This window comes from Chelonus insularis, unplaced genomic scaffold (genome assembly GCF_013357705.1).
Source record: "Chelonus insularis isolate UGA/USDA-ARS -01 unplaced genomic scaffold, ASM1335770v1 contig_707_pilon, whole genome shotgun sequence".
Taxonomy (NCBI): domain Eukaryota; kingdom Metazoa; phylum Arthropoda; class Insecta; order Hymenoptera; family Braconidae; genus Chelonus; species Chelonus insularis.
In genome coordinates, this window is record NW_023276714.1 from 11,692 (window position 1) to 35,223 (window position 23,532).

The following is a 23,532-nucleotide window of genomic DNA, read 5'->3' on the forward strand; positions in this document are numbered from 1 at the left end:
GAATATTGTTGTCAATAATTTCGAATGTCTTTTAACAATTGTATATTATTTATAACAATTGCAATTTCTAATAGGCAATAAAAAAAGAATTCTACCTATGAAAAAATAAATTTTGTTAATGGATCAGAAAATATTAACAATAGCAGACTAATGAATTCTTTTTTAATAACAAACTCAATTTTTTTATCAATAATACACAATCAAAAAACTACATTTATGGTTATTTCCTATCATATCTTTTTTTCAAATTCATCTAATCCTTAAAAAAGAGATAAAAGGGATTTTAATTATTTAAAATGAATAGCAATTGCAATTGCAAGCAATATGCAATTATGAAAGAGTATGTATTGATCATTTAATTAGTAGAATCTTTAATTACTCAAACATCCAAAAATTTTTATCTGATGGCAATTGCTAGCTCAAGCTTGTTCAATTCTGCAATACTTGACTGATAAAACTATAAAAAACCTACCTAGTTGCGTCACTGAGAAAAATTTTTTTACATTTTACTGAGCAGCCTAGTAAATTTTACTGGGACACTTAGTAAAATGTAAAAAAAAAATTCTCAGAGTAGTTTATACTAGATATATTTCTACCTGGGGGAAGATATAATTTTTTCGAAAGCTTTTATAATTTCAACAATTTCTGGTTGGAATAGTTAGAATACACATAAATAATACGTATTATCATTATTAGCTCTATTTTTTATTAAGTGTAACATTCTTTATTTTACCTCCAGCCCCCTACCATTTGTTTATGAGCCAGGAAACATCTTTGGGATGATAATCTCCACTGTAGAAAATGTTGATTTAGATTTTAATTATCAATTTTTACTATTTGTTTATTGTGTATAAATTCTGAAAAAAACACACAAAATCATTCCCAATGGATTTTGACCGAACAAATGTTTCTACTCTCTCAAATTAAATCAGTAAAAACCACTGTGATCACCCCTGATTCAAATCACTAACTATTTACTGATTGTCAGCACCAGTTCAATCGTTCATTCACAGTTGTTTCTACTGATTCAGTTTAAAAGAATAAAATTTTGAAAAATATTTTTTAGAAAATTTATGTACACAACTAACATTAATTTCTACCTCTCAATTTAGTTTCATTATTGACTTTACAAAGTATTGATCTCTTTTGTAAAATTATCACATAGTAAAATGTGTAAATGAAAAAAAAGAGAAGCATGGGAAAGCCCAAACAGTAGAGCATCTGACATGTAACTGAGGGATACAAATTTTATTTGTGATCTTATCAGCAGTCGTTTTTTAAACAGAAAAAATAATAATTTTGGTAAAATAACCAAAGAAATTCGAAGGTAATTACATTTTTTGTTATTAAAGTCTTGTATTGTTGAAAATAATAAGAACAAAATTGGACAATTACTTGTAGTTGGTATCCTGGTTCATTAAAATACGATTATGGAGCAGAAATAAAAGTAATAATGATGAAAAATTTCCATTTTCTTGAAAAGATCCTCCAATGTTGAACTCCACTGTATCTCCTATCTTTGTAAATATTCATTAAGCTGTTGAAATAATAGTAGTATTGTGCTCATAACAATTTATTACTCGATTTACGTCTCGAGTGTAATAAAACCGGACGTGTGTGTGTAAATATATATGTATCGTTAAAAGAACAACGTGAAAGATATATAAGTGGAAACTTAGAGGAAAATCGCTGATCTTTAATAACTCAAACGCATCATACATTCTCATCTGTACAATAACGATTATAATTAATTTCTTAATGACTCCCTCAGTAATTTTTCACAATTTTTCATTATTGGAACATGATTGTCTTTGGTCACGAAACATTCTCCCATATATATGTCGTAATCACTCCTTCAATTTTTTACACATGCTTTCTCTATCTTCACAGCCTTCGTTGTCTTTGTTAAGGCTCCTGGAACACAGAATGGAACCCTTTGTTTTATTCATCAGGATTCAATTCATCACAAGTGTTTGATGTAGTATCATCATTGCTATCAGGAGTGGAAGACAGGGTCCGATGAAACTTGTACGTCCTTGAACTGCAATGAAATTAAATTTTATTCAGTCATTTATTTTTCACAAGTTATGGATAGAACAAAACATATTAGAGAAAAGTAGTTTTTTTTCAATGAGTTATAAATATTTAACAAGTACAGATTAATAAAGACTGTGCTGTCACTAATGAGAAACAGTCGTAAAGAGAACTGATATCGATGTCAAAAATTATACCACCATGCATTGATGAAGAGAGTGAATGACGAGCTACAATGTATGCGTGATTATGTAAAAATCGATTATTAATAAGAAGTGGTAAGTTTTGACGTTTGTTTATTGATTAAGAAAACTATGAGAACGGTTTTGATGTAATGAGTTTGTTTTAGACTTGTTTTAAAGATTGATTTAGTCTTCAGTACTTTATAATATTTTTTGAAGCTTCAAGTTAATAATTATGACTTTTTTTATTATGGGAATAAAGTTTTTGTTCTATATCACACATTTTGTATAGGACAAAGAAATAAAAACAGCGATGGTTTGACTTTTTTTTAGAATGAACTCCCAATAAATCCTTTTGATTCCTGGGATATGTAAATGTACGACACTACTGCCGTATGATAGCACATATTTTAAATTACAAGTGATCATATATGAATGCATTAATATTTTCTGTACTAAAAATCTGACAGTTACGGAAGTTCATATCATTTTTATCATATTCATCATTGATTTTTTTCCTACATCATAGTTTATTTTTTTATATTTATACATTATAATTCTAGACACAAATGGTCCTTATTTATAAATTTATAATGATGAATTCAGAAAAGAAAAAAAAGCAAATTGTCACTATTTTGACACTGTAACTCTAAAGTTGTAATAAAATATTTAAGCTAAAGTTCGTTAATGTTCGAAAATGTAACTTATTAAATCGACTATGTCTCATTATTATAATAAAATACTTTTTAATGTTTAAATAATAGATACCAGTTGAAACCTATTTGAATAATTCATTTTAATTTCTCTTTTCGAGGAAAATTCACACAAACCACATAGAACTTTGATGTTACACTTTCTTTTTTTCTCTCTATTTTTCTTACAAGCACACGTTCTCTTACAATAACATTCGATAATTACTTTCTATATTATTCATAGTCTTTTTAACAAAAAAAAAAACAATGACAAACATGTTTGAATAAAAGTGCGAATATTCAAAGTCAAACAATTATTTAACTGAAATAAAACGTCTGTGTTTTTTATGTCATCAAAGCTTTATATTATTGTTATTTATCAATGATATCTCGCTTTATATATGATGAAAAAAAATTTTTCTACTGTTATTATTCATCTATTTTTTTCCATTTGATAATAGGATTATAACAATTCAATAGCATTGTTTCGTAATATTTAAAAATACTTTATTATAAGAAACTTTTAACGAATATTATTCGATGAGCTTTTATCTATTGTTCACATTTTTAATCCACTATTTAATAATAATCTGATGAATACCATTGAGTAATATATTATTGGATAAAATTGATCCAATATAATCTTTATTTTTATAAACATTAACTAACAAGTAAGATAGAAGCAACTTGATTTTTTTTAATAATAAATTGCTCATTGAACCGAATTGAACAGTGAATTATTTATTCTTTTGAAAATTTTCAAAATTCTATTTTATAACTCATAATTATATTTATTACAATTATTTTTTAAATGTGTTATTTGCAATAAAAAGATAGTGAAACTTTTATATAAATTAGAATTTGATTGATTAATTTTGTTAAGTCTTAGAAGGAATCTCTCTACTCTCTAAGTAAGTTTCTGAGACTATTTATAGCTAATATCAATAATGAGATCCAACAAGTCTCAACACTTCCATGAATGTTTCATCTATATAATTTCTAAGATGAATATTAAAATGGTATATTTAATTTGATTGACATTCATTCGAATCATATCTACTAAATTTATCAAATGCAATAGTTATTATTTATTAACTATTGAGTGTAATACAGACTATTTTCAATTAGACATCATTCTATTCATTTTAGAAGTAGAAATATTTCTGTTCAACAGTGGATTTTGGGTTGTTGTATTAATTATTTTACTAAGGCACCTTTTAAGTCTCAAGTTTACTTATAAGAACTCAAAATTTACTATCGAATAGAAGAAATATTTTTACATTCAAATTTTGAGACGTGGGCTTGTCACTTTTTGCTCTTAAATTTAGTGAAAAAATTCTCTCTGTGTATAATTTAAAAGAAATAAGTTTTATAAAACAATTTGTTGCCAATTTAATAATTAAGGATGACCAACTATCAAAGGCTATTTGCAAGTACATATCACTCTAGTAGATTTTACACTTCAGATATGAATAAACGTTATTTAATCTAAATTATGGTAATAATCTAAAGTGCGTGACGACTTTCTACTCCCATGTGGTAGCACAAAAATACTATTAACAAAAAAAATCGTGACTTAGCGCTCCCTGTATGAACGTGATGTTAAGCATCCTTTGTTTCCATCGCAATTGGCCGTTTTAACTAGATATAACCCCTGTCAATCATGAGTGGGATCTTGAACGGCGTAGAAACGATTATTTAACAATTTGATCGAAACCAGCACGATTGTTGGCTTTAGAGGAAAATAAATATAAAAAGAAGAAAAAGGACATAATGGAAAATGCGAAAGATGTAACTAGCGTATATATTTTTGTCTATAGATGTCTTCAAGAGATATATACATGTGGAGAAATATATATATATATATATATGGAATGATTCGTCTAACGAGAAAATCGAAGATGGTTAAGAGCAATTTCTTTGAGTCGCTCCACAGCTTTTCCGGTTTCTTTATTTTTCTTGTTCGTTTTTCTTTTTTTCCCCTGTGACCACCTGAATCCGTCTCCGATTTGCCGCGAGCTTTCCACACCATCGTCATTCGCACGTACTTGCCTTTCACTACTATTTCTTATCGTAATGTTTTTTGCTTTGTATTTTCTTTCTTATTTCCTGTTTTTTTTCTCACGTTGTTATTTTATTTCTATGATATTTAATGAAAACTGTGATCAAAAATCTTGCATTAAGGATTCAATCTAAGAAAATCCAAATTATATATCAACTACATCATATATTTATTAATCGATTAATTTTTAAACAACACTGAGTCGATTGGTAATTTTGTGTGCAATTAATTTTCATTGGAGAAATGTATGTCGAATTTCTAATGTAAGGAATGATAGATTATTCTACTATGTAACTCGATGGTTTTACATTATTATTGATCTAAATGTGAATTTTGAACTTTCAGTTAATTTAAAACTTGAGCGAAAAAGTTAATAAATATTCGTAGTAGGAACTGTGGATTAATAAATTAAAAGACATACTTTGTCTTGGGGTATTTTCATACGCGGTTAATCCGTTACAAGGCAGCTTGTCGTGACACATTTTCATTAAAGGGTATTTTGTCTGGGTTATTTGAACTCTGGATATTTTAATGTATGCCAGAATTTTCAAGATGTCTGATATTGTGATGATTAAATGAACAAGGTGACTGCAAAATGAATATTGGGAATTTTATAAAAGGTTAATTGAAAATATAAATAAATCTTTTTAGCAAATTATTTTTAATAAATTTATCCTGTTAATGTAAAACAAAAAATTCTTTTTCAAAGTGGATAATTACTGTATAATTTTCTTTTATATCTATATTTGACCTCGATACCCTAGAATCCATTTAAACACATACTTATATATGAGTATTATCTCTATGTGGGAAGCGAGACAAATGTATTTTTGATCCAACATTGAGTTAATATAATGAACTGTCATCCATTGATGAATTAGAATTGAGTCAGTTTTGTTTCCTACTAATATTTTTCTGATTGAATTAGTGAATATTCACTAACACTTACTACTAAATTGACTAAATAATTTTATGCTTAAATAAAAGTTAATATTTACTGAATTAATTGAAAAGAACAACGGACAGAATGATTGATACATATATACATATCAAGATGAAACTGATAAATTGTACATATACAGTGTATATGCTGTAAGGGAACAAGACTGACCTTCTGAATTCTTATACAAGGTTTGGCCATCATTCAACTAGTGAATAACCCTTAAAATCAGTTTTAATATTTAGCCCAGACTCAAACATGGAATATAAACACTTAGGATATATAGAACATTGTGGAGAACCTACTTTTTAATAGGAAAACATGAATAGCCATCACTAGCTCCACACTATCAGATCAAGTCTATCATGTTTCAATGTTGGATCAGAACTTGTTAACCGTGCTTTTAGGCTAGAAATATAGAATAGTGATTTTTTTTTCGTATCCATGAGTTACCATCAAACAGAATCTGCTAATATCCTTGTGTTATTTTTCACTATCTAATCTATCTCATTTTAAATCGTTTTAATTGATCGTAAAAATAGTTCAATAATTTCATTCAACTCCATCTAAATGTGTTGCTCAGCAATATGCTAGTCATGCTGTCTGTTAGAGTTGATGTAACGTTCATATCATCTAGATATTTGCATAAAATTACACCACACGTAAGTCTGATGTAGACACATAGTTAGAATCAATGAATTTTTCACCAAAACGAAAATGCAACTCTTTGTTGAATTACTTCCTCTGAAAAAGCTCAACTGTTATCAGAGAAAACAAAAGATTATATTAGATTTACTGTATTATACTTTCCACTATTTTCTGATGTTTATTAAAACTTGGATAATAAGTTACATAGATTTGCTTGTGGGGATAAATAAGTGTTATACCAATACTCCCGTTACTAATCCTCATAACGAAATAGCGAGTTATAGACGTCGAGTAAATTGAATTTACCATCGACGATTGGTGGTTGGAACTAAATTTGACCTGCACTCTCAGTTAGTTCGATAATTAGAGAATCGAAGCGAATAATGAAAAACATCAATATCCAATAAATTTACATCGTTATCAACTTCTTGCCATTTGATTGTTGCTGATTGAAGTAAATATTCGTAAATTGATTACTGACACATAGGTACATATATCAAATGACTTACCTAAAATATTGGTTTCTCTTAAGTCCTCAAAACGTTCAGTAGCTCGTTCACTCGTTCTAACTATTGATACACATCTTTAAAAATTAACAAAAATTTTATTTTAGAACGATTAAGATAAAGTGTAAAGAGAATTTAGAAACTTGTTATTAACCTCACGTTAATCCTTCCAACAGTTAAATGATGTGGACCCACTTCAAGTCGCAAACTTGATACAGTTGATAAGAGATCACGATGGCGGATGATCATTTCAGAGTCTGCTTTCACCTGTAAGAATATTTTTGTTGTAATTAGAAGCTTTTCTCAAAAACTTTGCCCATCATTTACAGCTTTACTTTTATTTTTTTTTGTGAGTAATTATGATCAAAGCATTGCAATTGTATAGAACAAAATTGAAATAACTGCTGCGCGTTAATTGGAACGTTTGCTCAGTAATTTTAATTTAACTTATCTTTGATGATAGTTATAGAGAGTGCTTACTTTGAGTCTTTTAATTACTTCTGCTGAATAAGTATTTTTTTTTATTTATTTGACTATTATAAACCTGCCGATTTATATTTCTAGATTGAAATGTATAATTATAAAAAATAATTTTTAGGTCATCAATTAGAAAAAAATCATTCTATATTTTTCATAGTGCAAATTTAAATTTCAAAATTTTTGAAAATTGTATTAATATATTTTTGTAATTTCATGATAGTAAAATTGATAGTTTTAATTATTTTTTAATTGACGAGAAAGTTTGCAAGTAATTTATTGTTTCATAATTTGATATTTGTTGGGTGATTTAGTTGAAAGTTTAGTTTAATAAAGATGACATTTAAATTATTATCCATGTAGAGAAGAATGTAGGATTATGGTCCAATCTTTAATATGGTTCATTCGTTTTTCCCAGAAAAATATTAAAAAGTAACTTTTTCGAAATAAACACAAACTTCAAAAAGTGACAATTGGTGAGACTTCAACAGAGTAAAATGTAATTGAATAAAAACAAAAAGTGATCCATAATTCTACTTTCTTTTTCATATATACGTTTGTGTAGTAACTATTTTTTACATAAAATAATAATTGCATTCAAGAAGTTCCCTAAATGAGATAATAATCTTTTCAATCAACTATTTCCTAATCAATTTTTTCTCTTTAGTAAACATTTTTTATGTCCATTTTCGTTAGTCAATAAACTTCCAAGTAATTCTCTATTAGATATCGAACGACAATTTTTTTTTAACATTAAATTTTTCTATTAACATGGAAAACTTTCTGTGACCTAAATTTTGTAGACTTGTCCAATCGACAAACTTTTTATCCCATAGTTTTTTGCAATAAAAGTAGTTTAATTGTCAATAGCTAATTTTTTCACTCATAGAGTTGAGAATCAATAAAAAAAATTCAATGTATTTTAAATTAATAAATGGATGAAATACCAACCTTGATATCGTTAATAAACCACGTGATTTGTGCTGCTGGATAAGATTTTCCACTTGTGCAATTAAGAGCCAGAATATCACCAGTAGCATATATATTTTCCACGCCTGTGATAGTCGGGCCCTCAGTTGGAGGAGCTGTATGTCAATGAGCATAAAAAAATATTTTCTTTTTTAGTATTTTTTCGCACAATATATCTGGTATAATTTAACGAGAGTATGCTACAATTTTTTCATTACTTCTTCACATTAATTGCTTTGAGTTTGACTCACGCGATGCACTATTGAAACCGGAATCTCAATTAAATAACCACCTGAGGGCATTTTTTTTGTTCTACAATTATCGCACACTAGAAGCCTGTGAGATATAATTATTTTTTTGTATAATTTTGACCACATAAACTTAGTAAAGATTCGAAGGTTGTATTAATATTTCTAAACTAAGTTTGTTATATATAAATCATGGAATGAGTAAGTAATTATTTTAATAATGCTACTTTTATTTCATAAATCAATATCTTATCTGATAGAATTTCAATCTTTAAAAAAAATCAATTGGTTTGCATAATGATAGTAACTTAATCTATTCACGTTTATGAGGGAAAAAATATTTCATTATGGAATAAGTAATTAAAAGATAACAAATCAAAGATAAAGTTTCTGTTATTGAATCGATCAAACTTTGATTCGAAGTTAAGTAAGTAAAATTTTCATTAAAACTTCATTGTAATCGAAATAAACTGAAACATTGCCAAATTTCCTCATAGAAGTTTATTAATTTTTTCGTGAAATCATGTTTGTAGAAAAATATTCTGAAACAATAATTTATCAATTAGATGGAAAAATAATAAAAAAAAGATACTTATAATTGGTTTGAAATGATTGTTTTGTAAAAATAAATAGAAAGTTATTTATGATGTGCCACTTATTGCGACTAACTCACTTAGCAATCTTTGTGATTAGAAGAAAAAATTGCCTCATGTCATGGGAATTTTTAATTATACAGTTAAGCCTCATTTTTTAATCATAACAATTAGGGTCAAGTACAATAAATGTGATTGGTAGGGTAATATAACAGCTAGAATTAATCCCATTTTTATTACTATTTATTTACCTGCTTATTTTTCTTCAATAATAAGGGTAAAAAAGTTGTTGTAATGAATTTGAATTTTTTATCACGATCATAGCCATGTAAATGAAAGTTTAATCAATAATATATCAAAGATAATCATCAGATTGATTCAAAGTTTTATTTTTTATTGAAGTACCAAATTATTGTAATTTTCAATATTTTAATTTTCAAATAAGTATACCATGAAATAGTTGGATTTAATCTAAATCTGTTTTAATTCATCTAGATTTCGATTATAGAATTTTTCAAACTTGATTAGATTTAACTTGATCTGATCATATTCATTTAAATTGAATGCATCTAAATTAGTTCAGAGCTGAGAGTTTGGATCTCGATAGAAATAATATACACCGTTGGTTCAGATATGATTTCACGTAACTAAATACTAATTGCACATGAACTCTCACAGTCTCTTCTATACACCAATGATATTCTAAATATATTTCCTGAATATGTGAATGCAATTTATACTTATGATTAATAGGATAAAGTTTTTACATTAAAAAAAAAGTTTACTTTCAATTACACTCTAATGAATTTGAAACTTTCTCATGTTTAGAGTCATGAATAAAAATTCTTAGTCTGAATTTTTGAAATATTTGATTGTCTAATTAATTATTTTATTTTTATGTTCACTTATTGATGATATTGATTTAAAAAAAACATTAATGAAGCATTTTGCTTTTACAACAGCTAGTACTTACAGAATAATACTGTTTTCTGATAGTATCGAAACTTTTTTTTTTAGAGCGACATGAACTTTCTGTAATAACTGTAAATTTTTTGTCAATTGAATCTATTTTAAGAAGATTACATTGTATTACTATTAAAACAGTAAATTTCCATAATGTTCATTACTTTGATTAACTCATTTTTGAAATAAATTTTTTTTCTCAGTAGCCAAACGACAGTATCTACAAGTTTAGATCTATAGATCCCTACAAAAAGCTTGAATTCTAATTACAGTGTACTGATATTTTGATGAATTAATTTATTACTAAAAGAATAATAACCTAATAAATTATATTTGGTTATTATTTTACATAATAATGTGGTATAAAACGAATATATCTCTAGATAAGGAAAAAAAATGCCTCGACTGTTCTTTTACGAGGTAGTAAAAAAATTGCCACAAAAGAAAAGAAACTTCTCACAAGAATTGCACTTATGATATAAAAAAAAAATAAAAATTTGCAACTCTTCTCTTAAAGTTCTTTTTTCAAAAAATTTAATAGAAATATCACCTCAATGGTGGCACTTTCGTTTTTAAGTATTTATTCAATATTGATTGAATTCCAGCATTTTTATTGCTTTACGTAATATTTAAAGGTGTCATGGACAAGTTAGTAAATGATATCATAAAAGTATAATTCTTCTCAATTTGTTGTTAAAATTTAACATCAGCGAGGTAAACTCGTAAACACGTCACCGATCTCGTGTGGTCACGATGAAGGTAAACGATTTGCTGAGTCACCAAACTTCGATACTTAGTAGCAATAAAAATACATGAAAGAGAAGACAAGTTGGCGATAAGGTTGAACAAATTGCTCACGATCAATAGCTACTGTCGTCCAAGATAATTACTTGGTGATAAAATATTTGTTTTTTTTTACCAAATTTCATTTCCTACATCTCTCTAGATCATTTGATTTTTACTCGTTTCAAAGTTTTCTTTTATTTACCAATAACTTCCATGTAGGCTTGCCCATGAGCTGTAGCAAATTGCGGAGCTTCAGCGCTAACTTCGCATTTATATACTCCTGTAGCATCCAAAGTTACTTGCTGTAGTATCACCTTCTGACTATCAGGCTTATGAGGCTGTAAAGATAAAAATAATTGTCCAGACAATTGATTTTATTTTTTTTAAGAGCAAAAATAAGAGGAAAATCATAAAAGTAAAATGCTCGTGACGAGAATTTGTACTTAGAAAGAGCATTGTATGTTAGAAATGAAAAAATATTAACAATAGAAAATAGTTTTTGCTTTAAAATAAATAGAATATAAAAGAAATCTTCGTGCAAAGACTGTGGATATATACAATAATTATTTTAATTGCTGTTTTAAATGCATAAGTCTATTATAAGCGTCCGTATATTGATATATCTTCCTAGAAAATAAACTGCAAAATACTTTATGCAGATAGGCCTCTGGCATAGAACGTTCCTAGATTATGATACAAAAATAAAGAGAAAATGAAGCGGAAAGCTTAGGAATTATGAAGTATAAGCACGCGCACCAGATCTGCAAGATTTTGCAACATATATTGCGCTTGGTTATTTTTTATGTTAGATGGATAATTTATTGTGAACTAGTTTAGAAATAATGGAAATGAAGTCTTTATTATTTTTGTATTAAAATAATTGGATTAAATTTGTTTTTTACGATTTAATTAAAGTTTTATTCTTTCGATAATACGAAGTCTAAGTTTACAAACTTAATTTATTCATAAATTAATAAATAATGAAATGAATTCATAAATTTGAATTTATCTTTTTAATTATAGAAAAAAATCACCCAGTACACTTATTAAATTAAAAAAAGCTTTTTCAAGTTTTTGTTTATTCAAATCCATACATTTTATATATATATGAAAAAATTGTTGCAAGCAAGTTTTATTTTCTATGATTTTTGAAACATTCTTACAAAAAAATTTTTAAATCATTTTTAAAATTCTTTATTGTCGGAGTTTATAACAAAATTCAACCATTACTTTATATTAGTTTATAATACATCACAATAAAGATTCTCACCGTTATATATATGATATTTAAGTGTTTTAATAATGATGGAACTACGTCTTAGACTAAGTTTATATTACTCTCATAAATGTTCTTATTATTATTTTTTGAAGATAATATTGAGGACTGATTTAAAAGATTATTATGTAGACTAAATACCATTGAAGTTAGTTCATGAGAGTCTTTCAGTCTGTTAGAACATACTTTTTTGAATCTTGTTTTAACTCAATAAAGGAATTTAAAATATAATGCAAAATGAGTTTATTTATTCATAGAAATAAATATCCTTAGCCTAATTTTTCCAACCTTTATTTAGAAAATAAACGAGTTTAACGTAAGTGATATTTAATCAAAATGATTGCCTTTAAGTTCCAGTGATAATCATTGACTTCGAGCGATGAAATTTAATTTCACTTTACCATTTACATGAATAACTTGCACAATTTGAAATATTTTAATTATATTTTCTCTTTTACAGTATAAATTGCTTTACTGAATTCATATTCAATGTTTGGAATAGTTGGACAAATAAGCTAGAAAAATTACATTCTCCGTGATGTGATATTATATTTTTTTCTCTTTTATACTTAGGCTCATCGCTATGACCGGGATTTGGATTATTATTGAACAGGAAAGGAAAGAATGATGATAGAAGAATGTTGGGACCAAGCATATTTCAAGGGTAAGTTTAACATGAATTATGAAAGAAGGTTTTATTAAAAATAACTATGATTATAATAGGTGAAAATAATCTATAACAAGTGGCAAATGTCTTTAATTTCTATTAATATTAAGATATTCAATAATAAATAGCACATTAAGTTACTAGGTGTCTCAATAAAAAGCGAGACTGACATATTCTAGGACTGACATTTGGCCATGGTTGATTGGAATGATTTATAAATAAACAAGCCTTACAATCTATTTATAGTATAGAGTTTATGGTAAGAATTAATTATTTAAGCTAGAAGAAATAAAAACATCTAAACTTATCAGAGTAACAAATTTAATTTAAGCTTCAAAATCGTCACTGAACTGAAAATCGATTTTAGACAGTGGGTATTTAATTTTTATCAATCAAATGAATCAGAAAAAAATTAATTATTCTTATATTTGATGGAATGATGATTACTCAGAATTACTTGTATTACAGTGAATAAAATCGCTTTCATTTTTAAATAATGAAATTTGTCAATTTAAGCTTAGAAATAAAGATAAAACTTGACATAGAAGTAATAAAAAAAAAAACTAGTACTCGTAAAGTACTTTGAATAACTCACATAAACGTTGATGCCCTCCACTTCGTAAATGTGTTGGCTTTGATCCGAGTTCACGTACTTGTAAAATTCATCATTATCTTTATACCAAAGCACTGAGTACAGTTGGTCGGATTGCAAATTATACCTGAAATGTAGAAGTTTTAAATTTGTATTTAACATTGATAAAATGATATAGAATTTGGTGTAAATTTCAGGAAGCAATATTAACAAGTATATAATACCCATATACATAGATAACGAACTCAGAGGATAAATGAGGTAACTTATAAGTTACTGATATATTCACGGTCTAGATTCTCTATAGTTTGACGCAACAGTTTCAATAAATTTAAGATGTACTTTAAGCAGTTTGAATCTTACAAGAATTTACACTTCTCACAGTTGAAATTTAGCGGAAAAATTTCTCCATCAACTTCCATAAATTTATAAATCCGAAATAATGGAATAGGAAATATATGCAAGAAACTTTTTAATATTTTATACAATCATTTTAAATAAAATTAAATCGAAGTCTCTCAGCTTTTTTACATAAATACTCCTCCAATCTCTTGAGGTAATCTACTTCTTTTGTGATATAGAGATCTTAGTGGACATCAGCTGCATCCATTTCCATAGGTATTTCCGATTTATGTATTCATGTCTCTTGAAAGTTAGGAATATCGACAGATTGATAATATACAAAATGTTATAAAATGCATTCTTTACATACACATAGAGTGTATTAAATATTCTTCTATGAACTGGTTTATTTTACATAACATGAACCATAAATATATAGAAGGATATGTAACTTCAATCATTCGAATTATTTGTATGCTTAAAGGCAAAAGAAAAGCTAAAAAATACACCATCAGATATTGATGGTATCGTAAAATTACTCATGATTGTATATTAATAAAGAGTATTTCTTTTGAAAATGAAAGAAAAGAATGTTCGTACTCAACTTCAGTGATATATTTTTTTTATCATTTTGGAAAGAGCAAATCTTTGTTTCTGCTATAGTTGCTATTTAAACTATAATTATTGTTTAATTACTGTTTTTTTGCAGATCAAGTTTTTTTGATAACTAATAAAAAGATAATATTTTTGAAAAGTCATCCGAATTAATGGAAATAAATAAATATGTCATTTTAAAAAAATATCTAGATCAGATTATACATAATACCACTGAACTTAGAGTTTAATCTTAAAAAGTCTATGAAGATTGATGAGTTTAATTATTAACTTGGAGAATTATTTATTACTGTATTTATTATTTATTGTTTATTACTAAGTAGTCGTAAGGAAAGTTTCATTTAGATTTATACGATGTATTTGTTATCAGCAAACGAGCACTAGTATCTTTGAATCATAATGGAACTAAGAGTTCGAAACTGATATTGTATTTATCCTTGTGAGAATTGAGGTCTGTTGCAAAGGAATTTAACCACAGTTAGTTACAGCAGGTTTAGTACAATTTAGGCTTGGTACCGTGGGATTGATTTGCATCCGTTGGTTCATTTGTCAGATCATATCCTTAGAGACTTGCGAGACGTTTTGACCCTCTAGAGTCTTCTCTCATCAAGATCTTGTATTCCACGTAGAGTTTCAATGACTATTTTCGGTCGATTCAGTAATTTGCTCGATTAAAACGAAAAGTAAGTTTAATAGAAAAGAATTGAAAACTTCGTTTAAATTTTTTTTTAAATAATAAAAAAGCTTTGTGAGAATTGAAATAATTTTCAGGAATAAATTCCGATTTAAATACTCTAGGTTAATGATGATTTAATCGTTCAAAGTTTTAAAAAAATTCTTGATAAATTATTAAGAACTTTCATTTTAAATTAATTGAATTCAATTAAATACATTTTTCTTTCTTTTTATTTTGGAAATATTAGAAATGTATTCGATGAAGATAAATTATGGCAACACTAAATTGAATTGATTGAGAAAGCAAGACATAGAAAAAGAACGAATTTTTCTGATCTTAGCATGTAAAGAAGGATTATCATTTATGGTGCTTTTTTCTAGAAATAAGAAGTCATAACTTATTGATTCTATTTCGTATCAGTAATGCTAATAATGATATCCTTTTCAGTAACAGTAATGCTTATCCTTTATACGTGTAAGTTATTTGGCAATTACTTTGCTATATTTTTCTGAAATAAACTTTCTCTTGATACAACAGAACCATTTACATTAACTTTATGCAATCTAGATAATTCTTTACATTCAAGAACATTGCAGAAATATTTACCTTTAATATATTCTTTTGAACGAAGTCAAGAGTTAATAAATTTATGTATCTTATCATAAAATACAAGTTATGTGTTATCGATTCTAATTGAAAAAATGTTTAATCAAATTTGTCTTAACAAAGTTACACAAAAATCTAATAAATTGTTTAAAGTTTTGGGAACGAAAAAATGCAAATATTTAAAAACATCAAAGAAAAGTTTAAAATATTTCTTATTTTCCATCATCTAGTTAGGGTATTGATGAATACAAAATATAAGTAATATATTTATTAAAATAAATAAATCATCATTATAAAATTGGAAATCTTTATTGAATGTGTTTTAAAGTCAATAAAAAGAAACTTAATAATGTAACACAAATTTTATTTTTAACTTTTTTAAATGTATGCCATGGATTGTTATGTATGTAGATCAACACAGAGGAAGAGGGTCAACTTTTATGACTCTTGGCCTGAGAGAGACTCATGAAGTAAAAGAGAAGAATTACTCCTTCACTTCCTCATGTGACCATTCCAACCACAGAACGTTTCGTAATTCAAGTTGTTCATTATTCATTTGAATTAATCCTCATACATTGTTGTTGTAATATTATTCTTCTAATTAATAGCATGATAAATATCCTACTTATTATAATAAACATGTAATTTTTTTGTGATTTTATTGTTTCAGTCTTTTATGATAATTTAAATAGTTATCAATTGAATACTATTTAAATCATCATAAAAAATTAAAACAATAAATTACATTCAATTTTGACTGATTTTCAACCAAACTATAATAACAGTCTGACAATAGTTCAAAAATTATCGTGCAATTGAAGATAACCAAACCCGAGTAAAAATGATCATTTTTTTGGCGCTCTCAAAGGCGGCCCTGATTCGAGCCTAAATTAGTTTTCAGGATCACAACGCACCCAGTTTGAGTTAAAATTACTTTTTAGGACCACAAGACGACTAATTTAAGCCGAAAAAACATATGTTTGAAACTTAAAAAAAGAATTTATTATAAAACCACTGCAAATCCAAGTGCATTCTTGTTATACATCTAAATGTGTTAAATATGACGTATCCATTTGATTGACATGTAGTCACTTTTAGTGCGTTTCTAGTTGATAAAAAATGGCAACACTTCTTAATCAAATGGGTGATGTCATATTTAACACGTTTAGATGTGTAACAAGAATGCACTTGGATTTAGAATCAGTTCTAAGTTGTGTAATTATCTGTTTGAATGTAATTGGTCCCACGTCAATATCATTTTTTTGTTCTCGAAATAATCGAGACGAAAATTGATCCGAAACGTACAGACATACAGACGTACGCACATACATGCACAGACGTCCATTAACAACTATTGTATTGACTCTTGGGACCTTGAAACGCGAAAATGTGTCAAAATTTGGGATTCAACAAATCAGACTCATTGCGATAACTTCCCACTAAGAAGTTAATAACTTTCATGCTTTCAGATTTATACGTATAACATCTTTCATCAATAGCCTTTTCCCAACGTAGCTTCTTAATACTTGTTCATTTATGTAGTAGTTGCCCAAGTCCATCTTTGTATGGAAAATTACTTAATTATAATTTAACAGATCTATCAATACTAGGTTACTCATACTAAAAATTTCTGTATGTATTTTACCCGAGTAAAAATGATCAATTTTTAGGCACGCCCACAGGAGGCCCGATTCAAGTCCAAATCATTTTTCAGGCTCACAGAAAATACTTTTAGGCTTGAATTGGGCGCGTTGTGAGCCTGGAAAATAATTTTGGGCTTGATTGGGCTCCTTCGAATTTAGGCTTGTAATGGGCTCGTTTTGGGCACTGAAAATTTCTCGAAGTCAGATTGGGCTTCAATCGGGTCTGTATTAGACTTATTTATTCTTACTCGGGTAATACATTTGCAATACATCATTTTATTAGATTTGTAATGTAATTATAAATGACGAAACGTCCTTCCTTCAATGATTCTGATTAGATGAGTGATTTCGGTTCAATTTAAAGCTGAGAAATATGAATTGAATGAAATTTTGACGAAATACTGAAATGATAGGAAGAAAGCTCGGAATTAGTGGGCAAACTGAAATGAATATTCTCTTTTGTGTCTCTGAAAGCTCGACTAACTCTATTGATAGCAGGTTCCCTAGTTCTGATTTCGACATGATTTATTTAACAGAAGCTTATCTGTCCATACATCAGTGAGATGTCTTTTTGAATTTTACTGATTGCACGATGATAATTCTTTACGCTACTCTATAATTTTTTACATTTGCACAAACAGAATCATTGATGAATTGTACATTGAACATAAAAATCATATAAAATTTTCTATAATTGGCAATATTTCGATATTAATCTATTCAATAGATTTAAGATAGTAAAAATAAAAAATAAATACGTCTGTGTCTTATTTCAATCGAATTACATATAAATTAGTTCATATTATATATCAAGTTATTTAAAAACTATTTAATTTTTAATTTAGTTGATAATTAAGTACATAAATTATGCAAGTATTATTCATAATTTTGTTTAAAATGAAGCTAGCATCATACTTTACATATGTATATACAGAGAAAAAATATTGGCTTAGTTATTCAAAAGATGTTTATTTTATAATCGTGCAAGAGAAATGCTACTCTCATTACTTAAAACGATATTACAAATGTTTATTTATATATTACTAATATATAGAATTTCATTCTCACACTGTAAATAAATCATTATGTCTCACAGCTGCTTCATTCGAAATATGTTATATAGCTTCCACGGCTAAGCATTAAAATCGCGTATACACGTACACAGAGAGAATTTTTCCACGATGGTAAGTGCAAAAACAAAAGTGTCAAGTCCACGTTTCAAAATTTAAAAGCGCCTTCGTACTACACACAACCCACATCCGAGATATGAAAAAGAGAGCCCCACTCTATGACGCTCTACAGCTTCCGGGTAACTCTCATAACGTTTTTTGTGCGCGGCACGGTCACACGTTCAGAGATTCAAGTAAGAAATTTTAATCAAAAAAGAGGAAAAATGGGAAAAGTAAAAGAAAACGTGAGCGAGAGGAAGAAAGAGAAGAACGGGAAAGATTTGGAAAAAGTTTAAAAGGATTAGAATCGCTTTTACATAAATTACAGGGACAATAGTAAGCGAGCAAAACCACTCTGCTAACGACAATCTTCGAATTCAGGTGAGTGTAAAAAGAAGAGTGGTTTGCTTAATGACGATGTGCCCACACGAGTGGTGGGACAGATCGCTCAAGAATTTCAATAGAAAATTCAAAACAATGTGCCCACACGAGTGGTGGGACAGATTGTTCATTTCGAGTAATACTTGCACGAGTGGCAAGGTGTAATTTGGGGTCTACATGGCTTGTTGCAGAGAGTGCAAGCGAGGGAAATGGTACTGGAGATCAGCTAATCAATAATCCAGCCGATAGCTTACCGACCCACCCTGAACCGCAAGATAATTCAAATCTCACGCGACAGGGTACGCTAATGGACACTGAGGAAAGAAATATGGCGGAAACAGAGAAGGTCGATTCATCAACCGAGTAGATGAGGAGACTCAACATATTTTAGGAAGGACCCAAGACTTAAAAATACAAATATAGCTTCAATACACCCAGAAGTTGCAGCGAGATGGTCGTCATGGATTCCAGAGGGTCTTGAAAAAGAGATCAAGGAGAATCTCATTGCAGCTTATCCACGAGCTGAAAACGTTCTGTTAGAACCCCAGATTCTGAATGAAGAATCGCCGTAATAATGCAACCAGCGGCAAAGAAGCGAGATGAACATGCTGTCGAAACACAGAAATCATTAGGTTCAGCTATGATAGCCCTAGGCCTGGGGATTTCCTTAATATTGAAGGAAAAGGTCCATTAAAGATGAGCACAGGAATCTGTTGTTAGAATATGTAAGTGACGCAGGGATGCTAATGGCTGAAACTCATCATCAAATGGCTATTAACAGAAGAGCATTTATTCTGCCAGGATTAGAAAAATCCAGGAAAGATGCTCTCGAAAGATGTCACTCGACAAATATCTGTTTGGTGAAAAATTAGCGGAAAAAATCCAAACAACGAAAACAATTGAAAAGGCGGCTTCCGAACTTAAGCCTAAGCAAATAATGAAAAAATTTCCCTCGAAATCACAGAATCATTTAAACTGGAAGAACCCATCTTCGAAGAATCTGGGATATTCGAGGATGGGACAGAAGATGTACAATCCCCAAACTCAGAGAATGACGTCCAAGAGAGACTCGAGATATGCGAGCTCTCACAGCAGAACCAAAACAACTCACCGGTCATCGGATCGTCGTCACAAATAGAGGTAACCCACCATGCTGGGAGGTTAGGATCCTTTCTGGAGTCGTGGAAACTGGTCACTGCCAATGAAACTATCATAGGTTATATAGAGGGTTATAAGATCGAGTTTAGAGAAACTCCTTATCAGTCTAAGGAACCTGCGAGTCCTAACCTTATTAAGTTGGATAACTTGACAAATTATAAAATAACAGTAAATAAGTTATTGGAAGTAGGAGCTGTCAGACTTTGTTCTGACATTCAAGGACAGTTTATATCTTCCTATTTTCTAGTGGATAACCAGATGGAACAAAGAGATTTATAATAAACTTAAAAAATCTCAATGAATTCATAGACACTAGTCATTTTAAGCTAGAAGATATAAAATAGCTTCAAAACTTATATCACAGGGAGACTACTTGGCTGTAATTGATTTAAAGGATGCATACTTTCTTATACCAATGCATCAGGAGAGTAGAAAATATCTTAGATTTAGGTTCGAAAATAAACTGTACGAATTTGTTTGTTTACCATTTGGTTTATCCACAGCCCCATTCATTTTTACTAGGTTTTAAGATCTGCACTTAATGTTGCACGAAAGAGGGGTTCACTATTAATTGCATATCTAGATGATATTTTGTGTGTAGGAAACACTTATGAAGAATGTACAAAGAATGTAGAGTCAACAGTGCAGCTTCTTGAGTCTTTAGGATTCATCGTAAATAAGGGAAAAAGTCAATTAATACCTGATAGAGAGTGTAAGTTTTTAGGGTTTTTGATAAACTCAAGTAGTATGACGTTAGAATTGCCAGAGTCAAAGAAACATAATTTATTAGAAAAGATTCAAAAAATAATGTATAAGGAAAAAGTAAAAATCAGATTATTAGCTCAACTTATTGGAAGTTTAGTGGCAGCTTGTCCAGCAATAAAATATGGTTGGCTCTATACAAAGAAGTTAGAGAGAGAGAAGTTTCTGTCGCTGTTGAAGAAGGATGGTAAATATGACTGCGTCATGAGGTTGCCAGAGCATTTGAGAGAGGATTTTGAATGGTGGAAAATAAATATTATGAACTCTAGAAACTCCTTTAAATTACCTAGTTATAAAAGGGTTATTTTTACTGACGCCTCTCTATCAGGTTGGGGAGCTTATTGTGAAGGTACTGGTACTCACGGGTCATGGTCTGTAGAAGAGAAAAAACACCATATAAATTATTAGAGTTGCTTGCAATATTTTTCGCTTTAAAATCATTCGCTTCGGATCTTTACAATTGTAACATTCTCTTGAGAGTTGATAATACGACTGCAATCTCTTACATAAATCGAATGGGTGGTATTCAACATCAGAATTTAAATATTCTTGCTAGAGAAATTTGGCAGTGGTGTGAACAGAAAAACAATTGGATCTTTGCATCGTATATCCCCTCTCAAGAAAATGAAGATGCCGATCGAGAATCAAGAAAAAACAATGTCGACACTGAATGGGAGATTGGAAACGAATATTTTCGTAAAATAGTTAGAAAATATGGTACACCGGAAATAGATCTTTTCGCGAACAGAATTAATAAAAAATGCGAGGTTTTCTGTTCCTGGTTTCAAGACCCAGAAAGTTTCATCGTAGATGCGTTTACAATCAACTGGCATAACTGGTTTTTCTATGCGTTCCCTCCGTTTGCTATGATTCCTAGGGTCATTCAGAAAATTGTATCTGACAGAGCACGGGGTATATTAGTAGTCCCTTATTGGACCACTCAGGCTTGGTTTCCAGTTTTCGAGACTCTTTTAGTAGAAAAACCTATCGTTTTCAAACCATCTAAAAAACTTTTGTTATCACCTTGCAGATCATTAAATCATCCCTTGCATCAAAAAATGTTTTTGATTGTCGGCAAGCTATCCGGACAGCGTTCGAAAAAAGAGGACTTCCGTCATCAGCCGTAGAGATTGTAATACTATCGCTTGCAGAAGGAACAATAAAACAATATGCTGGTCCAATAAAAGAATGGTTTGGATTTTGCGAAGAAAAGAAGCAAGATCCATATAATATCACAGAAAATAATTTATTAGAATTTTTATCTCACAAGTTTCAAGCAGGAGCAGCTTATGGCTCCCTAAATTCAATGAGAGCAGCAATATCCCTATTATCAGAAAAAAGCCTATCATCTAGTCTATTATTAAATAGATTTTTCAAAGGTGTCTATCGAAATCGTCCTCTAAGGCCGAAGTATGATAAAACCCGGGATCCAAAGATAGTCTTAGATGTGTTAGAAACTTGGTTTCCCTTGGAAAGTTTAAAGTTGTCAAGGTTAACGTTAAAAGTAGCAACCTTGTTAGCATTAGGCACTGCTCATAGAATACAAACGTTGGCACTAATTAAAGTAAGTAAAATCAAAAAAGTAGAAGGAGGATTAGAAATAGAAATTGAAGATTTTACAAAAACATCTAAAAAAGGTGTAAATCAACCATTGCTGTTTTTACCCTATTTTAAAGACAAACCTCAACTATGTATTGCAAGCACAGTAGAAAAATATATTGAGGCTACTAATTCATTAAGAAATAATGTTGACAAACTGCTAATCACTTTTAAGAAACCTTACAAAGAAGCGTCTACTCAAACAATCAGTCGTTGGGTTAAGTCAGTGTTAACAGAAAGTGGTGTTCCAGAAGAATTTACCGCATATTCAACGCGACATGCATCCACATCAACTGCATATAAAAAAGGAATTGACATAAACACAATTAAGTCAACGGCTGGTTGGACGAAATCGTCAGAGGTTTTCGCAAGATTTTACAATAGACCAATTAAAGTATCGAAAAGCATATTCGCTGAAACAGTTTGTCTTCAAGCTAATATAATAAGTTATTAAGTTGAAATACTCTGCCTTCAGTTATAATCTAAGTAAAGTAATGCTGTAAGAAAATATGTAATTGGAAAAATAAATAAATAAAAAATTTTTTACCCAAAAAATTAGGACTCTAAACATCTACGTTTGTAATCCTGAGAACGAGACGACTATAATTGTACGATCAAACGAGCTCGCCGAAGGCGAGCGAAGTTCGATCGAAATTATATAAAGTCTCGTTCGAAAGGATTACATCCCAACCCCTTAAGTTTTAATTATATATAATATAATAAAAGAAAGTCCCACCCCAAGTTTATTTATTTTTCATATCTGTAAAAATTATGAGAGTTACCCGGAAGCTGGTAGAGAGTCATAGAGGGCTCTCTTTTTCTATCTCTGAATGTGTGGTTGTGTTGTAGTACGAAGGCGATACTACGTTTGTAATCCTTTCGAACGAGACTTTATATAATTTCGATCGAACTTCGCTCGCCTTCGGCGAGCTCGTTTGATCGTACA

General features: G+C 29.2%; 2 protein-coding genes across 2 annotated transcripts; one reads left to right on the plus strand and one right to left on the minus strand.

Annotated features, from left to right (window-relative positions):
* Nucleotides 1–607: 607 nt before the first annotated feature.
* Nucleotides 608–20,738, minus strand: LOC118070868 (uncharacterized). The gene is made up of 7 exons (XM_035089713.1): nucleotides 20,695–20,738; nucleotides 13,639–13,762; nucleotides 11,303–11,438; nucleotides 8,493–8,626; nucleotides 7,219–7,331; nucleotides 7,068–7,141; nucleotides 608–2,041 (listed from the first exon to the last, which is right to left on the minus strand). The coding sequence occupies exons 1-7, from the start codon at nucleotides 20,736–20,738 to the stop codon at nucleotides 1,956–1,958; spliced, it is 711 nt and encodes a 236-aa protein (XP_034945604.1). The 3' UTR covers nucleotides 608–1,955.
* A 764-nt stretch (nucleotides 20,739–21,502) lies between these two features.
* LOC118070867 (uncharacterized) lies at nucleotides 21,503–23,040 on the plus strand. Its single transcript, XM_035089712.1, has 2 exons — nucleotides 21,503–21,961; nucleotides 22,018–23,040. The coding sequence occupies exons 1-2, from the start codon at nucleotides 21,503–21,505 to the stop codon at nucleotides 23,038–23,040; spliced, it is 1,482 nt and encodes a 493-aa protein (XP_034945603.1).
* The last annotated feature ends 492 nt before the right edge of the window (nucleotides 23,041–23,532 follow it).